The sequence below is a fragment of the Vombatus ursinus genome, unplaced genomic scaffold (assembly GCF_900497805.2).
Source record: "Vombatus ursinus unplaced genomic scaffold, bare-nosed wombat genome assembly UNPS02014818.1, whole genome shotgun sequence".
Lineage (NCBI taxonomy): Eukaryota > Metazoa > Chordata > Mammalia > Diprotodontia > Vombatidae > Vombatus > Vombatus ursinus.
The window spans coordinates 10,529,027-10,548,623 of record NW_020954596.1 but is presented as its reverse complement, the minus strand read 5'-3'; the positions used below and the strand labels follow the sequence as shown (position 1 = coordinate 10,548,623).

At 42.3% G+C, this 19,597-nt stretch overlaps 1 protein-coding gene across 1 annotated transcript in view; it reads right to left on the bottom strand.

Moving 5' to 3' along the window:
• HGFAC (HGF activator) overlaps positions 1–12,764 on the bottom strand; it is a 52,903-nt gene extending 40,139 nt beyond the window's left edge. The window contains exons 1-4 of the mRNA XM_027836442.1: positions 12,529–12,764; positions 7,205–7,277; positions 5,000–5,096; positions 2,690–2,763 (exon numbers count right to left, since the gene is read on the bottom strand). Coding sequence (XP_027692243.1) covers positions 2,690–2,763; positions 5,000–5,096; positions 7,205–7,277; positions 12,529–12,603 — 319 coding nt within the window. The 5' untranslated portion in view covers positions 12,604–12,764. The remainder of the gene's footprint in view (positions 1–2,689; positions 2,764–4,999; positions 5,097–7,204; positions 7,278–12,528) is intronic.
• Positions 12,765–19,597: the final 6,833 nt, after the last annotated feature.

The window sequence follows — 19,597 nt, the reverse complement described above, 5'->3', positions numbered from 1 at the left end:
TGTGCAGAGAGGCCTCTGTTCAGTAACTGAAGGTCCCTTAGTATCCTTGACTAGCTCTAAACTGATCTGGCCCTGTTTTGGCAGGCAGGACCCTCTCCCCACCTCTTTTCCCACCACTACTGCAAACCAGCAGGCCCAGGCCAGAAGACCAGGGAGTCTGTTTCCCTCAAACTTAAAAAAAAAATAAATGCTGACATTGTTTTCAGTCTTTCTTTAAACCAACTCTTCCTCCTCCTCCTCCTTCTCCCCCTAGGCAGGAGTGGTACAAGGAAAGGTGGTTTGGTCCAGGAAGAATCTTAAAAAAAACATTAACTGACTCTTCAAGGTAAATCATTAACAGGAATTGGCAGAGATTTTGCCGAGGCCCAAGAAGTAACAAGATTTCCCTTGGCCACCAGCTTAGCAGAAAGAAGACTAATTCGTGTGTGAGAAAGCCACAGGGAAACACAGCCAACTGACTCCAGGGCCCACTTTGAAATAACTGACTGCCCTTTGAGCAGATGTTTGACACCTGGCAATTTGGGCACACTGTGCCAGCATTTTGGCAGCCTCCAAGTTTAACATGATTCTACAGGGTGACACAGGAAACAAAAATCTAAGGTATTAAAAGAGGAAGACTCAGATCAAGGCAAGTGACAGTCCTCTCATCCCCTGTCCTGGTCAGACCACATTGGCATATTGTACCCAGCTCTGGGTATCAAATTTTTATGAAACACGTTAACAAACTAGAGTGTGTCCAAAGGAGGGCACCTATAATGGAGAGGAATAGGAAACCAGCCCAGACCAGGATTGGTTGAGGGGCTCAGTAAGTACAATCTAGGCTGGAGAAGGAAAGACTTAAGAGAAACATAATAAATGTCTTTGGGTATTTAAACAATGGTGCCTTAGAAGAGGGATTAGATTTGTTCTTCTGGGTCCCAAAGAGGAGAAAAAAGGAGCAATAAGGAGAAGTTATAGGAAAGATGATTTCAACTAGATAAAAGGAAAAACTTGCTAACAATTTGAACTATCCGATCATGAAAGAAGATGCTTCTGAAAGCAGATTCCTCCATCACTGGGGATCTTATATAGAAAAGATGGGTAATCACTGGAATGGGGGGAGGTGGCAAAGAGGATTTCCATTCAGATACAAGTTAGGCTAGAGGACCTCTGTGGTTTCTTCTAGCCCCACATTGTGATTCCAGAATTTTTTGACTCTGACATTTGGAATGGGTGGGTCTATGAGTTCATCTGTATGGATGTTCTTTGTGCAAATCAAGTCCCACTAGGCCTTCTGACCCTGGGCAATTCTTGTCCACGTCTTTCTAGAAATGCTCCATAAAGGATCTAGGTCTTTCTCTAGTTCTTTTAATATTTTGTACCAGCATCACTCTTGGGCTGTCCATCTGTTATTTTTCACTCCCACTACATAACCAGCCCACATCATTCTCCAATTATACATATCCTCGATGATGTCTTTCGTATTTTTATATACGGGTCACCGCTAATCACACGTTAAAGCTGACTTAAAAATACCACATATCTGTGGGTCACCTGCAGTTGTGAAGTTATGATGCTTCAGAAGTTGTAGAATTCAATGATTCACAGTCATATCACATCATGGAGGAGTTATTGGTGTTAGAAGATGGTGGAGTTTTGTTTTTTTTTCCTTTTTGTGTGAGTGTGTCAGGGAGAAGCTTGGGCTCATTGAAGGTGCCATTATCTTCATGGTGGTCTGTTTGCTTATGTACATAGTGAGCAGTGCATGTCAAGATGGATGAGTGTCCCATGAAATTCCTCTTCTTGCTGCCTCTGCGTGTACAATGAAGCCAGCCCCTCCAACCTCTCATCCACCTGTGAGTTGTTAATCCATTGAGATCTCTTGGTTTCAGTTATAGCAAGGATGTCTATATGGCTATGCATTTGACACAGAGAAACCAAAAATGGAAAGACAACATGGCCCCTGCCCTTGAGGATTGTGAAATCAACTGGGAGGGATATGTGTACACACATACTCAAAAAAGTATGTTACAAAAAAGAGTGTGATCACAGCAAAGGAGAACACCAACTCAAGCGCTATAAGAAATCTAAAGGAGTGATCATTTTCATGTGGATGTATGTCATAGTTATGGACAAATATATTGCAATTGAGTCAAGAGGACCCGAGTTTCAAATCCTGCCTCTGACACCTCGAAGCAGTGAGACCCCAGGTGAGTCACTCAGCCTTTCTGAGCTTCTGTTTCCTCATTTGTAAAATGAGGAAAATACCACCTCTTCCACAAGGATGTTGTGAGGGAGAGCTGTAAAACACTCTGCAAACCTTGAAGTCCTACATAAATATGAGCTATTATTATTGCTAGTGAACTCCACAAGGGCATACTTCTTTTTATCTAAGCTCTGTTGTTCCCTTAGCCCTAGCATAGGACTTTGCACATAGTAGGCCAGTAAGAATTTATTAAAGACCAACTATGTGCAGAGCCCCGCACTAAATGCTAAGGGACCACATAGAAAGGCAAAAGACAGCTCCTGCCTTCAAGGAATTTCCAGTCTAATGTAGGTGGTTAGTAAGTATTTGCTAAAGTTTCCCTTAGGGACCCATACCACCCGCCTCACCACCTGTTCAGAAATAACCACCCCCAGCCTCTTATCCTGGGGCTTAGCAATGCCTGTCTACTCACACCTTACACCAATGAGAGGGAACCTTATTTACTTGTGTTCTCTTTGGGCGTCATGATGCAATATCCCCACCTCCGGTCCCGATCATAATTGTGTGTGGTTGCACACCTGCAAGTGAGAGAACACACATTGTGATCCGAGGAAAGGCAGGCAATCTGGGTCCATTGGGACACTTGGTATCTGATTTTTCTGTGTTCTAATTTTTAGTCTATTTCACCTAGCTATAATCAATTTTCCTTAAAAGTCTGGTGCATCACAAACTGGCCCCAAACTACTTTTCTAGTCTTTCCTCTCATAGCACATAAATCTTCTCCAGACAAGATATCATCTTCCTTTTCATCATGTCTATACCCTCTTATGTTCCATCTCCCACCAGATATACCCTCTATCTAACTGAATCTCTCCTGAATGTGTACTTTGAATTTCCTTTGTTTATGTTTTGCATTTACTTATCTGTATCTATCTATCTCCTATGGATAAAGAGATAGATCTAGATAGACAAAAATGAAATAATTCCTGCCTTCAAGGAGCTTACATTCTAAGGGGGAACAGCATATAGATAGAGCCATCTATAGATTATCTATCTATGTTGTTCTCTGCCCTCTCCACAACTAACTTAGAATGTAAACTCCAAAGGTAGGAACTATATAATTTTTGTCTTTGTATTCCTAGGGGCTAGCACAATGCCTAACACATAGTAGGTGCTTAATTAATACTTGTTTAATTAAATCAAAGTGAATTTTGCAGTTGAAAAAGCCCTCCACTGGGAATCAGATAACCTGGGTTCTAGTCCTGGCCCCATGTGATCTTGGTCAAGTTATGGCTTCTCTGGGCCTCAGTTTCTCCCTCTTTCAAATGAGAGGGTGGGACTGGATGGTCACTAAAGTTCCTTTCAGTTGTGATAGTCTATGAGCCATGGGAATGAAGGATATCATATAGGAGACTCACAATCACATACAGGTTGGGCTAGATGCCCTCTGATGTCCCTTCCAACACTGAAGTTGTGTGAATCTGTGAGTCTATGAACCATGAAGAGTCTCAGTCTCTCTCTCCCTCCATTTCTCCTTCCTCCTTCCCTCTCTTCCATTTGTTAAATCTCCAGTTGTTTTCCAGGTAGTCCCCTCCTTCTATTCCTAATCTTATTATCTGAGCTTTCTATGCCTGGGGGTTCCCTGAGCTGTGTTTTTTGCCTTATCTGGGAATGTCAGGTCCCAGGATTCATGAGCTGTTGCCCAATAGGTGGGCTTCTGGCTTTCTTGGCCACTTCTACTCCCTTGGCTTGGTCCAAAGAGGACAAAGAAGGGGCCAAATGTCCAAGGTTTGGGGCCACATCTCATATTATGAATAAATTATATGGGGATGGGGGCACTGGGAGAAGGTGGGGAAGAGAGAAGCCTCATTCATGCTGGCTCTTGCCCAAGATGGTTTTAATTTTCAGTTCTCTAAAGTCTTCCTGTGACTTCCCTGTCTCACAGAAAGTCTGTATAAATGTGGAAACTCCAAGTAAAGGGTGTTTTCCAGATTTACCAACCCAGCATTACCAACCCAATGATACATTAGTCAACTACCTTCTCAGGGTAGTATGAGGGGCCTTATCCCTCAAAAAAATAATTCTGTCATTTGTCTCATTTATACTGTTCTTCATGCTTAGAGTAGATACCCCTACCTCTATCCTGATGGCGCAGCTAGGTGGATAGAGTATTGGGCCTGGAGTCAGGAAAACTCATCTTTATGAGTTCCAATCTGGCCTCAGGCACTTACTAGTTGTGTGACCTTAGGCAAGTCACTTAACCCTCTTTGCCTCAGTTCTTCATCTGTAAAATAAGTGGAGAAGGAAATGGCAAACCACTCCAGTATCTTAGCCAAGAAAATCCCAAATGGGATCACAAAGAGTTGGCCATGACTAAAATGACTCAACCACAACAATAACACCTCCATTCCAGTCTATTGAAATTTCTCCCTTTCTTCAAGAACAATTCAGGTGCCACCTTCCAACCCCCAACAAGTGAAATTTCTCCTAACTTCCTGTTAACACCTTGCCTGGACCTCTCCTCTACATATCTAACTTTCCCTTGTATCAAAATTAACTGTCTATATTCCATGTTCCCCTTCCCTCATTAGAATGTAAGCTTCTTGAGGGCAGGAATTATGTCACTGTGCATATGTGTGTTCCAGGTGCCTTGAACAGAGCAGGAGATTAATAAAAGTTTGTGGTAGCATGTTGTATCCTGTCTCTCCCATAACCTTGCTTAAAATAGGAAGGGGTGGGCCGTCTTAGGAAAGACTTGAAGGATTGATCATAAAAGGGAAAAGTAATAAAGTAATGAAGGCAAGACTGACCTACCATTTCTTCAAGGACCCAGCATTAGAGGTGCAAGAATGGTGCATCCGCCCACCATAGCGGAAAGGAAAGCTGCATAGCTGGCCATCCTCGGTGAACACTGCAAGACACAATGGAAAATTCCAACAAGGGTTAGGTACCCCTCCTGAAATTAGCCTTACAGCTAATCAGAGAGCAGAAAGAGAATGCTTGCTATGTGTCAGTCCTGGTCTACATTATCTGTATTTCCCAGCATTCCTCACTCACAAAATCATAGAATTTTACTCATAGACTTCCAAGTCCCATCTCTGTGGCTTCATTTGGGCCTGGAATGCACTCTACACTCCCTTCTCACCCTCAACTCTTGGAACCCCTAGGCTCAAACTTAGCTCAAGCTCTGCTCCCAACTGAACCTCTTTCTGTCCCCCAAAAGGGCCATGCTTACTTCTGCCTTTCTGCCTTTGCTCACAAAGTTTCTCCTTATTTAGAGTATTTTCCTCATCCCGTCTTGGTTTCCCTCCTCCCATCCAGTATTATCTTCCCCTATTAGAATATCAGCTCCTTGAGGGCAGGCCCAATCTTGCATGCTTGTATTCTCATCATTCCTTTTTCAATAAATTGTGTTGTTGGAGAAACTCTTTCAATAGACTTCAGGACACTGATCATGAGATCTCTTCCTGTCCTGACACCTGATTTAGATGATTGTATTTGAAAGTAGTAGTCAATATTGATTTAATTTATTGCTTAAAATGATTCCTTATGTAGGATCATAGTTTGTTGCATTAACTTAAGTAGTATTTTTAAAAACACGCATTCTTCAAAATGTGAAATTGCTTAGCACAATACATTACACATACTAAGTGGTTAATAAGGACTTGGTAAGCACATAGTAAGTATTTAATCTCTCTGCTTGTCTCACTCTTTCCCTTTCTGCATATATGTATGTACCCACCTCTCTCTTTCTCCATATACGTATATATGTGTGTGTTATATACACCCATATATACATATACATATATGTATGTGTGTGTATCTATATCTAGCTATATACATCTAGCTAGCTAGCTTTCAAATCTTTCCCATACTTCAAATCCCAATTCAAGCTCCATCTCCTTCATGAAGTCTTTCTTGAGTTCTCCTGTTCACAGTGACCTCTCCTCTGGCCTTCTAACCACTTGTATCTCCACATGGCCATTATCACGTACAGCTATGAGTTGTGGAAACACCCTACTCTGGCAATCCAAAGATTTGGGTTTGATTCTTGGGTCTCCCACTCAGCAGCTGTGTGATCTTGGGCAAGTCAAGGGTCGTCTCTTTCTGTTTCTGCCTGTTTCCTCATCCGTAAACAGTAGATGATGCTCCTTGTACTGGCCATCTCACAGTGTTATTGTGAAAAAAGCACTTTGTAAACCTGAAAGTAGAATTAATCAGCAAGCATTTGAGCGCTCCCTCCCTAACCACTCGGGATACAGAGAATCAGAAGTGATTACTGTCATTTACAATGCCAGGCTCTTCAGTGCCTCAAACCTCGGGTGAGGCTTTGACCTTTGGGTCCTTTGACCATTAGGTTAAATCACCTACAGAGAGAGGGGAAGAGAGAATCACAGAAAGAAGAGGTGGTTTCCTAAAGAGGGGTGAGCCTGCTATGCAACAGATGATAATAATAATAGCTAGCATGCGTATTAAGGTTTAAGACACCTGAAATGTGTTATTTCATTTGATCCTCACAATCCTGTAAATTAGGTCTTCTTTTAGCATCCCCATCTTATAGATGAGGTGATTGACCCTTGGGAAGGTTCAGGGACTTGCTCTGGGACACACATCTAGTAGGGGTCTGAGGCAGGATTTGAACCTGAGTTCTTTCTGACTCCAAAACCCAACCTCTATTTATTCACTGTGCTATCTTGATTCCTAAGGTAGAGTTAGGAGGGTCCCTTGAAGCAGCAGACCAAGAACCCCTTAGTCTAGGCTGAATTGAGCATGGCCTAGATAAGTCAAAGCCTCATAGATTTAGGAATAGAAGGAATCTCTGAGGTCATTTAGTCTGACCACCTCATTTTTATATTTGAGGAAGGGGAAGACCACAGATGTGAGATGGATTGCTCAAGGCTACACAGGATTCAAAACCAATTCCTCTGACTCCAAATCCAGTAAACTTTGCTCTGTGTCACACTTCCTCTTGAGGGCACAAAATATGATCTCTAGAGAAGGGGTTCTGGGAGCCCATACCTCGGGGTTCTAGAGTCTCTTGTTCTACACGTCTTTCTCCAGTCACATTGAAGGCTGGGGACTCCGTCCTGCTCTACAAAAAAAAAAATAATGAAAGGTACAAATTAACTTAGGAAATCCCCCTTCTCTGGGTCCTCTCCCCCATTCTATCCCAATCCCAGGAATAGAGAAAACCTGGCATAGCCAATGAGGGAAAATTTCGAGGGAATCATGAAATTCTTCTTCCGTCATGCCTCTTCCCACACAAACATGTTCTAGGAACGTGGAACACTGGGCAAAACAAATGGGGGTGAATACCTGAAATTCCTCTTCTCTGGGTCCTTCTCCCCTTTCCCCTCTCTACTCCTACACTAATCTACCCAGGATCGTGGAACATGAGGCAGAGCCAACAAAGAAGGACTAAGGGAGCTGGGTGGTGTGGGATAGAGGGGCTCAAGTTTGACCTCAGATACTTCCTAGCTGTGTGACCCTGGGGAAGTCAGTTCACCCTGTTTGCCTCAGTTTCCTCATCTGTAAAATGAGCTGAAGAAGGAAAGAGCAAACCAATCCAATATCTTTGCCAAGAAAACCCCAAACTGGGTCACAGAGAGTCGGACACGACTGAAAAGGACTGAATAACGACAAGGGAGACTCAGAAAATTCCTACCCAGTGGGACTTCTTCTTCCCATCCCCCGCTTCGTTCTTGGGGCCAGAGATTTCCTAGAGGCCACTTACTCCGACCCTTTCGTTTTTTAGATGAGGAAAGTGAGGCACACAGAGGTTAACTACTCTGCCCAGAATTACACAGCTTTTAAGCGTCAGAAGCAGGATTTAAACCCAGGTATTGCTGACTCCGCGTCTACCCCAGGCTCCCCAATGCTGCCACCGTGGAGCATGGGGTTACAAAGTTCCTTTGGGGGATCTTTAGCACCCACAGAACTCCAACCAATGGGAAATCTACCCTTAAGGGGGTCTCTAATAATTCCCCTTCTTGTGAATTCTCAGTGAAAATTCCCTCTCAGTGGCCCTATCGCAAAGGAAGGGGCAGTCTTACGAAAACAGATAGATAAATAGTGACAGATGAAAGGTCACTGTTTATCTGGGAGGTGAGTGACAGCATACGTGAGGAAGTACCAATATTCCTGTGTTACCTAAGGGAAGATAGTGCCGTAAATGCTGGGAGCCCCCATATTTGGCAGAAATTAAAGGGGGAAAGGTAGAGGAATTCCTCCACAATGCCAAGGGCAAATGCATCGAGTTATTACTGTCTTAGAGCAGGCCCGTGTGGACCTTCGCCTTGTCTTCAGGGACAGAGCTCTGAGCTAGATGATGATGGAGGACACAGAAGGAAGGGGCTCTCCTGGCTATTGCAAGATTATTTGCAAAGTATCAAGAAGAGTGATAAAGAAGCTAATGATAATAAGCCTTATTCTATGTGCAGGCCATCAACTTCCTGATCACTCAACCAGAGTTCAAGTATAATGAGGCCAGCATCGCCTGAAGCCTTTCCCTGTCCTCAGCTGTTACGTTCTCCTTCCCAAGACAATTTTGTACTCATTTTGTGCTATTGTACAAAATATTGATGTATATACTTATATTCGTATTCCTTGAGCTCCTTGAGGATGGGTTTTTTTTAACATTTGTCTTTGAATTCTCAGTGCCTAGAACAGTGTATGGCACATAATAGGTGCTTATTGATTGATTGCTGGTTAAGGGAGATGTCAAAGTTGAAATCCTCTAGATTTCTAGGTCTGATCCCAGAAAAGAATACAGATCATAAAAATACTTTGTGAGTATCTAGAATCAGAGCAAGGAAGGGCCTCATCTGACCAGGTACAAGAGTTCCTTCCATCTATCTGTCCCTACCCCCATACCCCTCATACCTCTTATTATACCTGAGACTCACAATGCATTTTTTTCTCCCCAACCTGCCACCTCCCCCTTTAAAAATACTCAAAACTGCACAAAAGTGTCAGAGCTGAGACCTTAGACTATAGAATAGAGAATCCCCTTGATTTGAAAGTCAAATCAAGTCAACACACATTTATTAAGCACCTACTATATACTATGCCAAGCACTGGGGTTAGTGCAAAGAATAATTACTGACAAAAAATAATTACCCTCCTCAAGGAGATCACTGTCTAATGAAAGGAAACATGCAAACAACTAGGTACAAGCAGGATATATGAAAAATAAATTGGAGATCATCTCAGAAGGAAAGTTCTAGTGTTAACTGGGACAGGGAAAGGATTCTCACAGACAGTGGTATTTTAGCTGCAAGTTAATAGAAGCCAGGGAGAGGGAGAGAATTCTAAATATGGAAGACAATCAATGAAAATGCAAGGAGTAGAGAAATGGAGTGTATTGTTCAAGGAACAGCAGAAGGGGCAGCTATATGGCATGGTGGATAGAGCAACTGGCCCTAGAGTCAGGAGAACCTGAGTTCAAATGTAGCCTCAGATGTGTACTATCTGTGTGACCTTGGGCAAGTCACTTAACTTCAATTGCCTCAAGGAACAGCAAAGGAGATTGGTGTCACTGGATCAGAGAATATCAGGGGAAGTAAGGTGTAAGGAGACTGGTAAGGTAGGAAGGGACCAGGTAGTGAAGGGCTTTAAGAGCCAAATAGAGGATTTTATCTTTGGTCTTGGAGGTAATAGGGAGCCTGGAGTTTATAGGTTAGGGGGTGGTGACAGACCTAATGTCTAAGGACCCTAGAAATCCTAGTCCAATTCTAGATGAAGAAAGTAATTAGCTCCCTTTGGTTCCTGGCATTTCCCCCCCTAACAGAGACCTCTGGGGTTTTTTTCTCTTCTTTTCTTATTAGCTTCTCTAAGCATGCACTCACATATATTATAGATCAAAAGGAGCTTCAAAAGTTTAATTCAGAGAAAAAGACATTTCTTATATGCCTCCTTAAGCCCCAACAAAATGGAGGAAGGGTCTTTGGTTCTAGTCTGGGGCAGGGGCATAAGTCCCTAATGAAACTCTGCTACCAACCCATCCTTTCTGTGGGAATACAGGGGTGGGGGGACAGAGGAAGGGAAGAAGGGGAAGGAGGCTGGGGAACAGTGAGGACTGAGTTCTGCTCTTTCGTGCTCCCAGACCACACACCACTGTCTGAGCAGGAAAGAATCAAAGCCTCACTCAGTGTTTCTGGTTTGTGCTGGGACATTGCCCATGTGTGCTAAAGAAAGGCAGCCTAGTATGAGGGAAAGAACCTTGAACTGGGCAGTCAGATGGGGCTCAACCTCAAACTTGTGACGTGACTTTGGTCAAGTAGATTGGCACAGCACAAACTGATTACCATGGGGCTCTTCACAAATTTCTGCTCTGACACTTTCTAGTTCTGTGACCTTAGGTGGCTGCTCCAGGGCTCAGTTTCTCCTCCATGAAACTGATTCAATAATAATTACATCCTCTAGCTCACAAGACTGGTGCGCGTGTGCGTGTGTGTGTGTGCGTGTGTGGGTGTGTGATGCTCTGTAAATAGTAAAACTCTATAGAAACAGGAACTTTTGTTATTGTTAGTAACTGTTGTTTGAATCAAAGCCACTTACCTCATGGAAGACTTGGTCTCTCCATTTGTCAAGTGAGGATAATAATCCCTGCCCAATCTCCCCTACTGAACTCTGATAGATGATGGATGGATGAATGGATAGACAGATAGATGACTAGACAGATAAACAAACAGACAGATAGGTTAGATAGATGATAGATGGATAGACAGATAGATGGACAGGTAGATAGATAGATTAGATATAGATAGGTAGGTAGATAAATTGGTAGATGGATGACAGATGCAGATAGATTAGACAAATAGATAGATAGACTGATTGATAGAGATAGACACAAACAGATGATAAATAGATGCAGACAGATTAGATAGACAGGTAGGTAGACAGATTGATAGAGACAGATAGATAGATAGATAGATAGATAGATAGATAGATAGATAGATAGATAGATAGATAGATAGATAGATGGAAGGTTAAACACTTACTATGTCCCAGACACTGTGCTAAGCACTGGAAATGTGTGTGTGTGTGTGTGTGTGTGTGTGTGTGTGTGTGTGTGTATGAGCAAAAAAGCTAGCCAGAAGTCAGGGAGTTAAGGAGTAGGAAAGAACCTTGTAAAGTTTCTTTTGAATATGCCATAGACGTGTGGTCCCCATTCAGGTATTCAATTGATGCTTCATAGATTTAGAGCTGGAATATTTAGAGCCTGGAAATGAAGTAGCTCAGCCCCATCATTTCATAGAAGAGGCAGCTTAGGTCCTCTGAGGTGGGTTGTTCAAGATCACAAGTACAGGAAAGAGAAAAATCAGGATTTGAACCAGGTCCCATTGACTTCAAAGCCAGTTTTCTTTCCACTGTTTCATGATATCTCCAGCATCCTGGCATGGGCACGATTTGGGTTATCAAAGGTTATGCCCCTGTCTGAGGACCAACCTAGCCAAGTCTAAGCACAGAGAGGCTCAGCACCAGAAAGGTGGCCATCAGGGGATGCGTGTCTTCACAGACAGACACAGGCACCTACAGATACATCCATATGGACAGACACATATTTGCCACAGGAGCTTATGAAACCATTTACTAATGCATAGAGCAGTTAGGATCATGCGTAGGTAGAGACAGGATCCATGTTGAAGAAGGCAAAGATTCTTGAGGCCCTAAAGCAGAGGTGTCAAACACACTGCCTACTGCCCACCATCCTCTCAAGCGCTGCCCAAACCCAATTAAAATGTAATTGGGAACCATCCAACAAAATAAATAAAAATATAATAATACATAGGTAACATTATATTTTAATACTAAGCCAATATGTGACTCTCAAGGACTCTTATGAATGATTAGTGGTCTCTGCTTTTAGTTGACTTTGATACCACTGCCCTAAAGTATAAAAAGTATGGGAGGCCACATGGCAAAGAAGAAAGAACATTGGATTTTATCATCAGATGACCTAGGTTCAGATTCTCACTCAGCTACTCACTACCTGTGTGACCTTAGACAAGTCCCTTAACGTTGCTGGGACTTGGTCTCCCCATCTCTAAATAAAGAGAGTAAGCATTCTCTAGGGCCTCTTCTAACTCAAAATTATATGATTAGAGAGTCTTTATATCGCATCACTTTTCAGCCATTGTCCCAACATTGTAAAGAAGTAGTCTACACTCTTAGCATATTTCCTTCCCAAGTGATTTTCCCCAAGGTCACAAAGCAAATAAGACAAAAGACTTTAATTGTTTCTGCTAGATTGGTTCAATTTTTTAGGGTCAAGAACTTCTGCCAACCCCCTGGGGGACCTATGCCCTCCCATCAGAGCAGTGTCTTTCAGGAAGACTCACCCTGCTAGCCTCAGGCTGGGCCCCACTCTGGGTCAGAAGCAGCAAAAGGCCTAGTATCCAAATCCAGCATTTCATGGTTCCTCCTGAGCCAGCGGCCCAGCACAGAGGGCAGCTGGCCAACTACGGAGACCCTTCTCCGTCTCCTTGGCTCCCTGGCTGCTTGGAGAGTGGAGAGCAGAGCCAAGAGTAGAGTTTCTCAGAGAACCAAACCAGAGGCCACGGTCACTGGAAGCCCTTGTTCCCTCCACTAAGCAACCAAAAAAAGCATTTGGAGTTAGCAGGTTTGCTTACCAATATTAATGATTAACAACCCCAGGGGACATATGAGAAAGTTGTTTTCAGAAAAAATCAAGCCAAAAACTTTCTTCAGTCCCAATCCCCCAGTTCTCTTAATCCCAAGCCCTTGGGCACCTGCTTCCTTTCTTTCCACCTTCAAATCATCCTTGTCATTTAAAGTCCCCCTCCTTCCAATAAGCCTTCTTGATTACTTAGACCCTCACTGATTTTTCTGGGCTCTAGATTTGGAGTCAGAGGACATGTGCTTGAATACCACTCCTGCTACTTAATATCTGAATAATCTTGGGCAAATCACTTCTCCGGGCATCAATTGGTTCACCCGTAAAACAAGGATGTTAGACGAGATGCTCCCTAAAATCCCTTTCCACTCTCAGTCTCTAAATTTGTCAATGCCACTTGAATGGTCTTTTAATACAGACTGCTTGGTGTTAACCATACAGAAGAATTATACAGCTTGTCAGAGAGAAAAGGGACCTTCACACTTAGGACACGGAATGTAGGAGTTTAGAATGTTCAAACTGGAGGGACTTTTGGACATAGAATCTCAGAGTTGGGAGGGTTCTCATAGGGCATTTAGCACAGCCTTCCATCCAATGCCAGAGCTTCTTCCTCTCCAGACTCCATGACATACAGCAAGTGGACATACAGCCTCTATTTGGACATCTCCAGTAATAGAGGCATTTAGGCATTTTTTCTAGGTGACCTTTGGATTCTTTTGATAAGCACCTTGTTTTCTATATTCAGAAGTTCTGAGAAGTGTATATATATATATGTATGTGTATATGTATTTATACACACATATATACATATATACACATGAGCACACACTCACATGTATACATATATATATGCACACACATAAACACACACACACACATATATACATTGCATTGTGGCATTCAATTTCTTTCATTTGTCATCTTCTTCTAGGAGATCTATGATCTTTAAATTGTCTCTCCTACTCCTATCTCCAAGATCAATGGCTTTTGCTTGTATAGAGATCAAATTTTCTTTTACTGTCCTTGTGTTTTACTTCTCTTCTAGATGGACCTTCACTTTAATACATTTGTTCTCCCGTTCTGTTGCTCTCTCTTTTACTTCTTTGAAGACTCTGTACCATGAATTCAAGTGTTCCTATTCTGCTAATTATTTCTAACACACCAGCCATGAATTTTTCCATTTGTTCCCTTCTAATCTCTCAAGATTCTGATTTCTCTCTTGGACCATTCTGAAACGTCCTGTTGTGATTTCATGCTCTCCTGGGAATCCAGAAGGTCCTGTTTTTCATTAGGTATTGGTTCAGTTTCCTTTGTCTTGCAATATTTATTTGGAGAGGTTTGTAATCTCTTGGATGTCTTGGTACACCTCTTCCCTCTTAATTTTAGCATCTTCTGGGTTGATTTATCTGCTTGTGCCCTAGGTTTTTAACTAAATTTTCTTCCTCTTCAAATCTTTTAGCCTTTTGCCCCTTTACACATTTGTATGACTTTTCCTCATTTGATGGCCAATTTACCGCCCCAGGGCTGAGCCACAAATCTATGTCAGACTCCTTTCATATTGGAGAATTTACTTTTCACTGGCCTAGGTCCCTGACTTACGCAGCTTCTGGGAGAGAACAGGACTGGCTTCATCTGGATTCCAATCTCTTTTCCTTCAAGTAGGTACAACTACACTTGTAGGTCCCCTGCCCTAATTCTCTCTAGTCTTTAGTTCTCTGACTGGGCTGAATTGACATCTGATGCTTTTTGCAGGAGTAGAGAAATGTAGGGTAGGTGTTATTGGCAGATCCCTTTCTGGCCAGAGGTTCCCAAACATAGGGGCTGCCACATGAAAAGGAAAGAGTGATTCTTTGCCCCATCCCCCCATGCCTTCCCCACTTCCTCATGTGGCTATGTAGAGTTGAGGTTCACCACTTGTTGCAATGAGACTCTGGGGAGAAAGTGCCAGTAGTTTCTGCAGCATCAGGAAAATAACCTGAATAGATTTCAAAGCACAAACCAATGGGTTGGTTTGTGTTTCCTGGCAGAGCATGGAGACTAGTGGAGGAGGGGTACTAAGCACAATATGGATTAATGTCCTCAACTGTTTTAATTAATACCAGTGTTGCCATATATAAAGATATAATCAATCATAATTCCTCTGTTTATATATATATATGCATATGTTTATCATATTGTATTTGAACTGTGGTAATACAATTTTCATTTTCTTTACTTTTTTCCAAATTTTTTTTGTTACATTGACTTCCAAGCTGTTTCCCTCCCTCCCTCCCAACCCTGCACTAGAGGAGGCCAACATTTGACACAGATTTATATGTGAAAGTAGATACATAGTTCTATATATCAGTTTTTTCTGTGGAGGTAAATAGCATCTTCCTTCATAGGTCCTTTGCAGTCGATTTAAATATTCATATAACTCAGAATAGCTTAGTCATTCACATTTACTCTTCGCACAATATTGCTATTACTGTATACAACATTCTGCTCATTTTACTCTTCATTATTTCATGCAAGTCTTCCCATATTAGCCTAAAATCAACCTGCTCATCATTTCTTATAGCACAGTAGTATTCCATCTGCCACCATACTTACCAGTCTGCTCACTCCTCCTCACCTGCAGTCACAGCTTGGGACCATGTCTGGTCAGCACACCTGGGTCTTGTATCCAGAGCCAACAGAGGACTCTGCAATCTTCCCCTGATCAGCAGTCCAACCCCTCCGTGGTCCAGGAGGACCACTTTTAAGTTCCCCGAGCTGACACAGCTGCCCCCAGGGCTTGCTGTTTGTTGACTCAGATGTATCTGCCCCCAGGTATCTACACTTCAATCAGGCCGGACCACCACCCAGGGAGATCAGATCTTTCCTAACATCCTCCCAAGTTGTCTTAAGTTGGAGGACTGCTTTACCCTGACTTTTAATTGTTTCTGCCGCTCTAAAATTTGAGATATTATTTTAAGTTATTTGTGGGGGGAATTTGGGAGAGCCAGGTAGTTTCCTGCCTTATTCAACTATCTTCCCACAATTCCCTCCTAGGCTCATATGTATCTTATATAGTATGTTGTGTCCCCATTAGATTGTAAGCTCTTTGAGGGAAGTGGTTGTTTTTTGCAGTTCTAAGCACAGCACATGACAATCAATTAATAAATGTTTGTTGGTTGATTGATTGATTGATTGGAAATATCCCCAAACCTTGGTGCTGAGTCCTATTCTTTTTCTTAAGGAATTCCCTACCATGGTACCTTCTCCACCCAAACCAACTTTTGTAGTTGACCCTGTAGGGTAAGTCAAAGGTTGATGGTACATATTTAGTGCACAGGGACAGAATCAAGGCTTTTTTACATTTCTAAGAAAATTTCAATCTGTTCATTTCTTTCTTAACCTCTTCCTATTTAACAGAGGAAAGGTGACCTAGTCTACTTCTAACACCAACCACACTTGATTGAGGCTAGGGCCTTTTCCCATATCCTGTGCAAAATCAGGAAGCAGAAGCTGGGGATATGTCTTTCCCCCACCATCTCCAGTTACTGTTCCCCTGAGGGAGGAAGGTAGAGAAGTGGCATGGAGAACCAAAGAGGTTCTCTTCCTTAATTTGTAAGAAGGGAACAAGGCAGGGAAGGCTTTCAAATGAGTCAGAACCTATGGTTTTTCCCAGCCTGGTTGGGCCTGTGGACTCAGTATGTAATTGTACACACACACACACACACACACACACACACACACACACACACACACACTTCCTAAGAAACATGCCTGAGTGAGTCCTATTTACAGAGCAGAATGCCATCCTAGAAAAACCATTGGGCTAGAAGTGAGAAGACCTGTGTTCTAGTCCCAGCTCTTTAACCAGCTTGCTTTTGTGAACGTAGGCAATGTACTTTCTTTCTCTACATCCGTAGTTTGTGTTTTTGTAAAATGAGAGCCTTGGTCTAAGTGATCGCTAAGGTCCCTTCCATCTCTGACATTCTATGTGTTAAGCTCCCTCACAGATCCAACACTCAGTTTTCTAAGTTCTGAGAGTCCTAGCTCTGACATCCTAAAATTCTACATATCTATGACCCCTGAGAACTAGTTTGGGGTCTGAATGAGAAAAGCCTGTTTTTTTGCTGTTGTGAACCAGAGAAAGAGAAAATGGAACAAAGCTAACAAAAAAAAAATCTACGTGACTTTCTTCTGGTCACTACTAGGGGAGAGAGGTCCAGCATATTTTATTGGCATTTCCACTTTCTAGTCCACTTGTTTTCATGAGCAGACTAGACCCTGCCATCTAGATTTTTCACCAGTGTGTCTGTCTATTTCATGGACTCCAGCTAATGTAGAACCTGCTCAGCCTCTTTCTGGGGGCATGTCTTTGATATGGGTCTCATCTTGACCTGTCAATGAATCAAGTTGGCATTGACTTCTATCTTGTGGATACTAAGGGTCTTCAGTGCCAGGAACTTGAGGAGGCCCCATTTTGTGGGGCTGGGCAAGGGAAAGAGAGATTTACAATAATCTGCATCTGTGTACTTAGCTTGGTTTTCACACCTTCATGCTGCTTCGTAGAACCTAAATTTGCTCTTTTTCACCTTCACTATTTCTGCCATTAGCCCCATCTTTCATTTTTTTCTCCCTATTCCAGAACCTTGGGATTATTTCTGACTCCTCCCTCTGACTTTTATGCAATCACATGCAATCAGTCACCGGATCCTAGTAATCCCATAACTGACGCACCAGTTTCATGGCTGAATTTCTCCACATTTAGCCACTGAAGACTGTCACTAGTCCCTTACACTGAGTTTCCATCTTACTTGAGCCCATGAGAGCTTGTGTTCCACTTACATAACATTGCATTATAATGAGGTCCCCTTACAGGTATAATGAGGCATGGAGGGTGACTTTGGTATATGGTATATGAATGTAAGCTTTTGTTATTGTTGTCCCTGCAAATTTACACTCTGAAAAAATGACCCAACAGAAGTAAGTGCTGATAATAGCTAAGGTATTATTGTCCCAAGGGACTGGTCTCTTCCTCACTTCTCCCCCTCCCTTTTTCCCTTTCCCATTCTACTCCTACCAATTCAGTGTGGCATGGCAAATTATTCTGTCATAGGCAAGAGTCTGCAAAGAAAATCTTACTTGCAGTTCTGCTAATCAAAGACTCTTCCACCCCCAAAATACAGCCCTTCTGCTTAAAGATTCTGTGACCTAATGAAGCTCCTACGGAAAATAAACTATTTCTAGGTTGAGATATTTTATGGCAAGTTGGTTCCAAGGAGGTTTTGGGGGTCCTCTGTTAAAGTCTACCATAAATGTAAGCAACTTTCGATTAATTCAGGCCTATGGTGGCCTACGTGCAAGGTAAAGATATATCAAGTTTAGGGTAAATATAATTGCTTTGGCTCCCCTCACCCCTCCCAAAAATACTTTGTATACTTCTTGTATTTACTTATCTGTGTACGTGTTTCCTCTCAATTTAATGTAAACCCTTTGAAGATAAGGACTGTTTTGTTTCCATCAGTCAATACACATTTATTAAGCACCTACTATGTGCCAGGCACCTTGCTGGTTTTGTCTCTGTGAACCTAATGACTAGCGTAGTGTTTGGCACATAGTAGGTGTTTGATAAACATCTGTTGAATTGTTGATTGGAGTAGCATTTAATGCCACACAGCCCTTCACTTTACAATCTTAAGACTCAACCGTCTACATTAAATAAGAGGAGATTGGTGGGGAAGGGAAAGAAGACAGTGTAAAAGAATGCAATCCAACTAGATTCCTTGGTCTTGAAGTGAAGGCTGGAAGATCATTTGTCAGGGATGCTCTAAAGAGGATTTTTGTTCCTATGTGGGTCATATCTACTGAGGTGCTTTTCTATGATTCTAATTTTCAGTTTCCTTTTTATGGAGAGCCTTCCAGATCTCATCCTGTCATCTCTGCATAAAACCCTTCAGTGTTTCCCCCTTGACTTGATCAGATAAAGTCCAAACTCTTCAACCTTTTATTCAAGGCCCTTTACAATCTGGTGCTACCTTTTCCTGTCCATCCTTAGCTCATATTACTGCCTTCCGGCCAAACTTGAACTTGGACCGGAGTATGGAGGGCCTTGAATGTTTGAACAGGCAAGAAATGTTCCATTTTGGGGAATAGTCCCATTACCAAGAATTGCTCCTGGTTACCAAGGCAACCAGGGAGTCCTAGATCTGGAATAAACTATTATCTCTTTTTCTATCTATCATATCTGAACCAATGAAACTTTGATGGGAGAACACTTGACCTTGGAAGAATTATATAAGGGGCCGGGGGCCTTCTCCTAGTCTCTAATTGTCTACTGGATAAACACACAACAGATATTTCACCTTGACCTTGTATCTGCACAAGCTAGAAGCTGGATGTGTGACTTCAGATAAGACTTTTTTAAGATCCATGTTCTACATTTCAATTGTTTTGTATTTTAGGTCAAGGAATCACAGAATTTCAGAGTTAGAAGGAACCTTAGAACATAGAAGAGAGACTATGGAATGTTGAAGCTAGAAGGAACTTTAGAATGTAGAACATGGTATATCAGAGCTGGGAGGGAGCTTAGAACTTACAATATGGAATGTTTGAGCAGAAAAGGAACCCTAGAAATTATCTAAGGTTATCTATTGGATAAGGAAGGAAAGTGAGGCCCAGAGAAGAGAAATGATCACCCAAAATTACAAAACTAATTAGTAATAGAGCCAAGAGTAGGATCCGCCTCTCCCCAAGACCCATATTCTCGTCTACACTTTAATTTTAGTGCCTTCCGTCAGCTG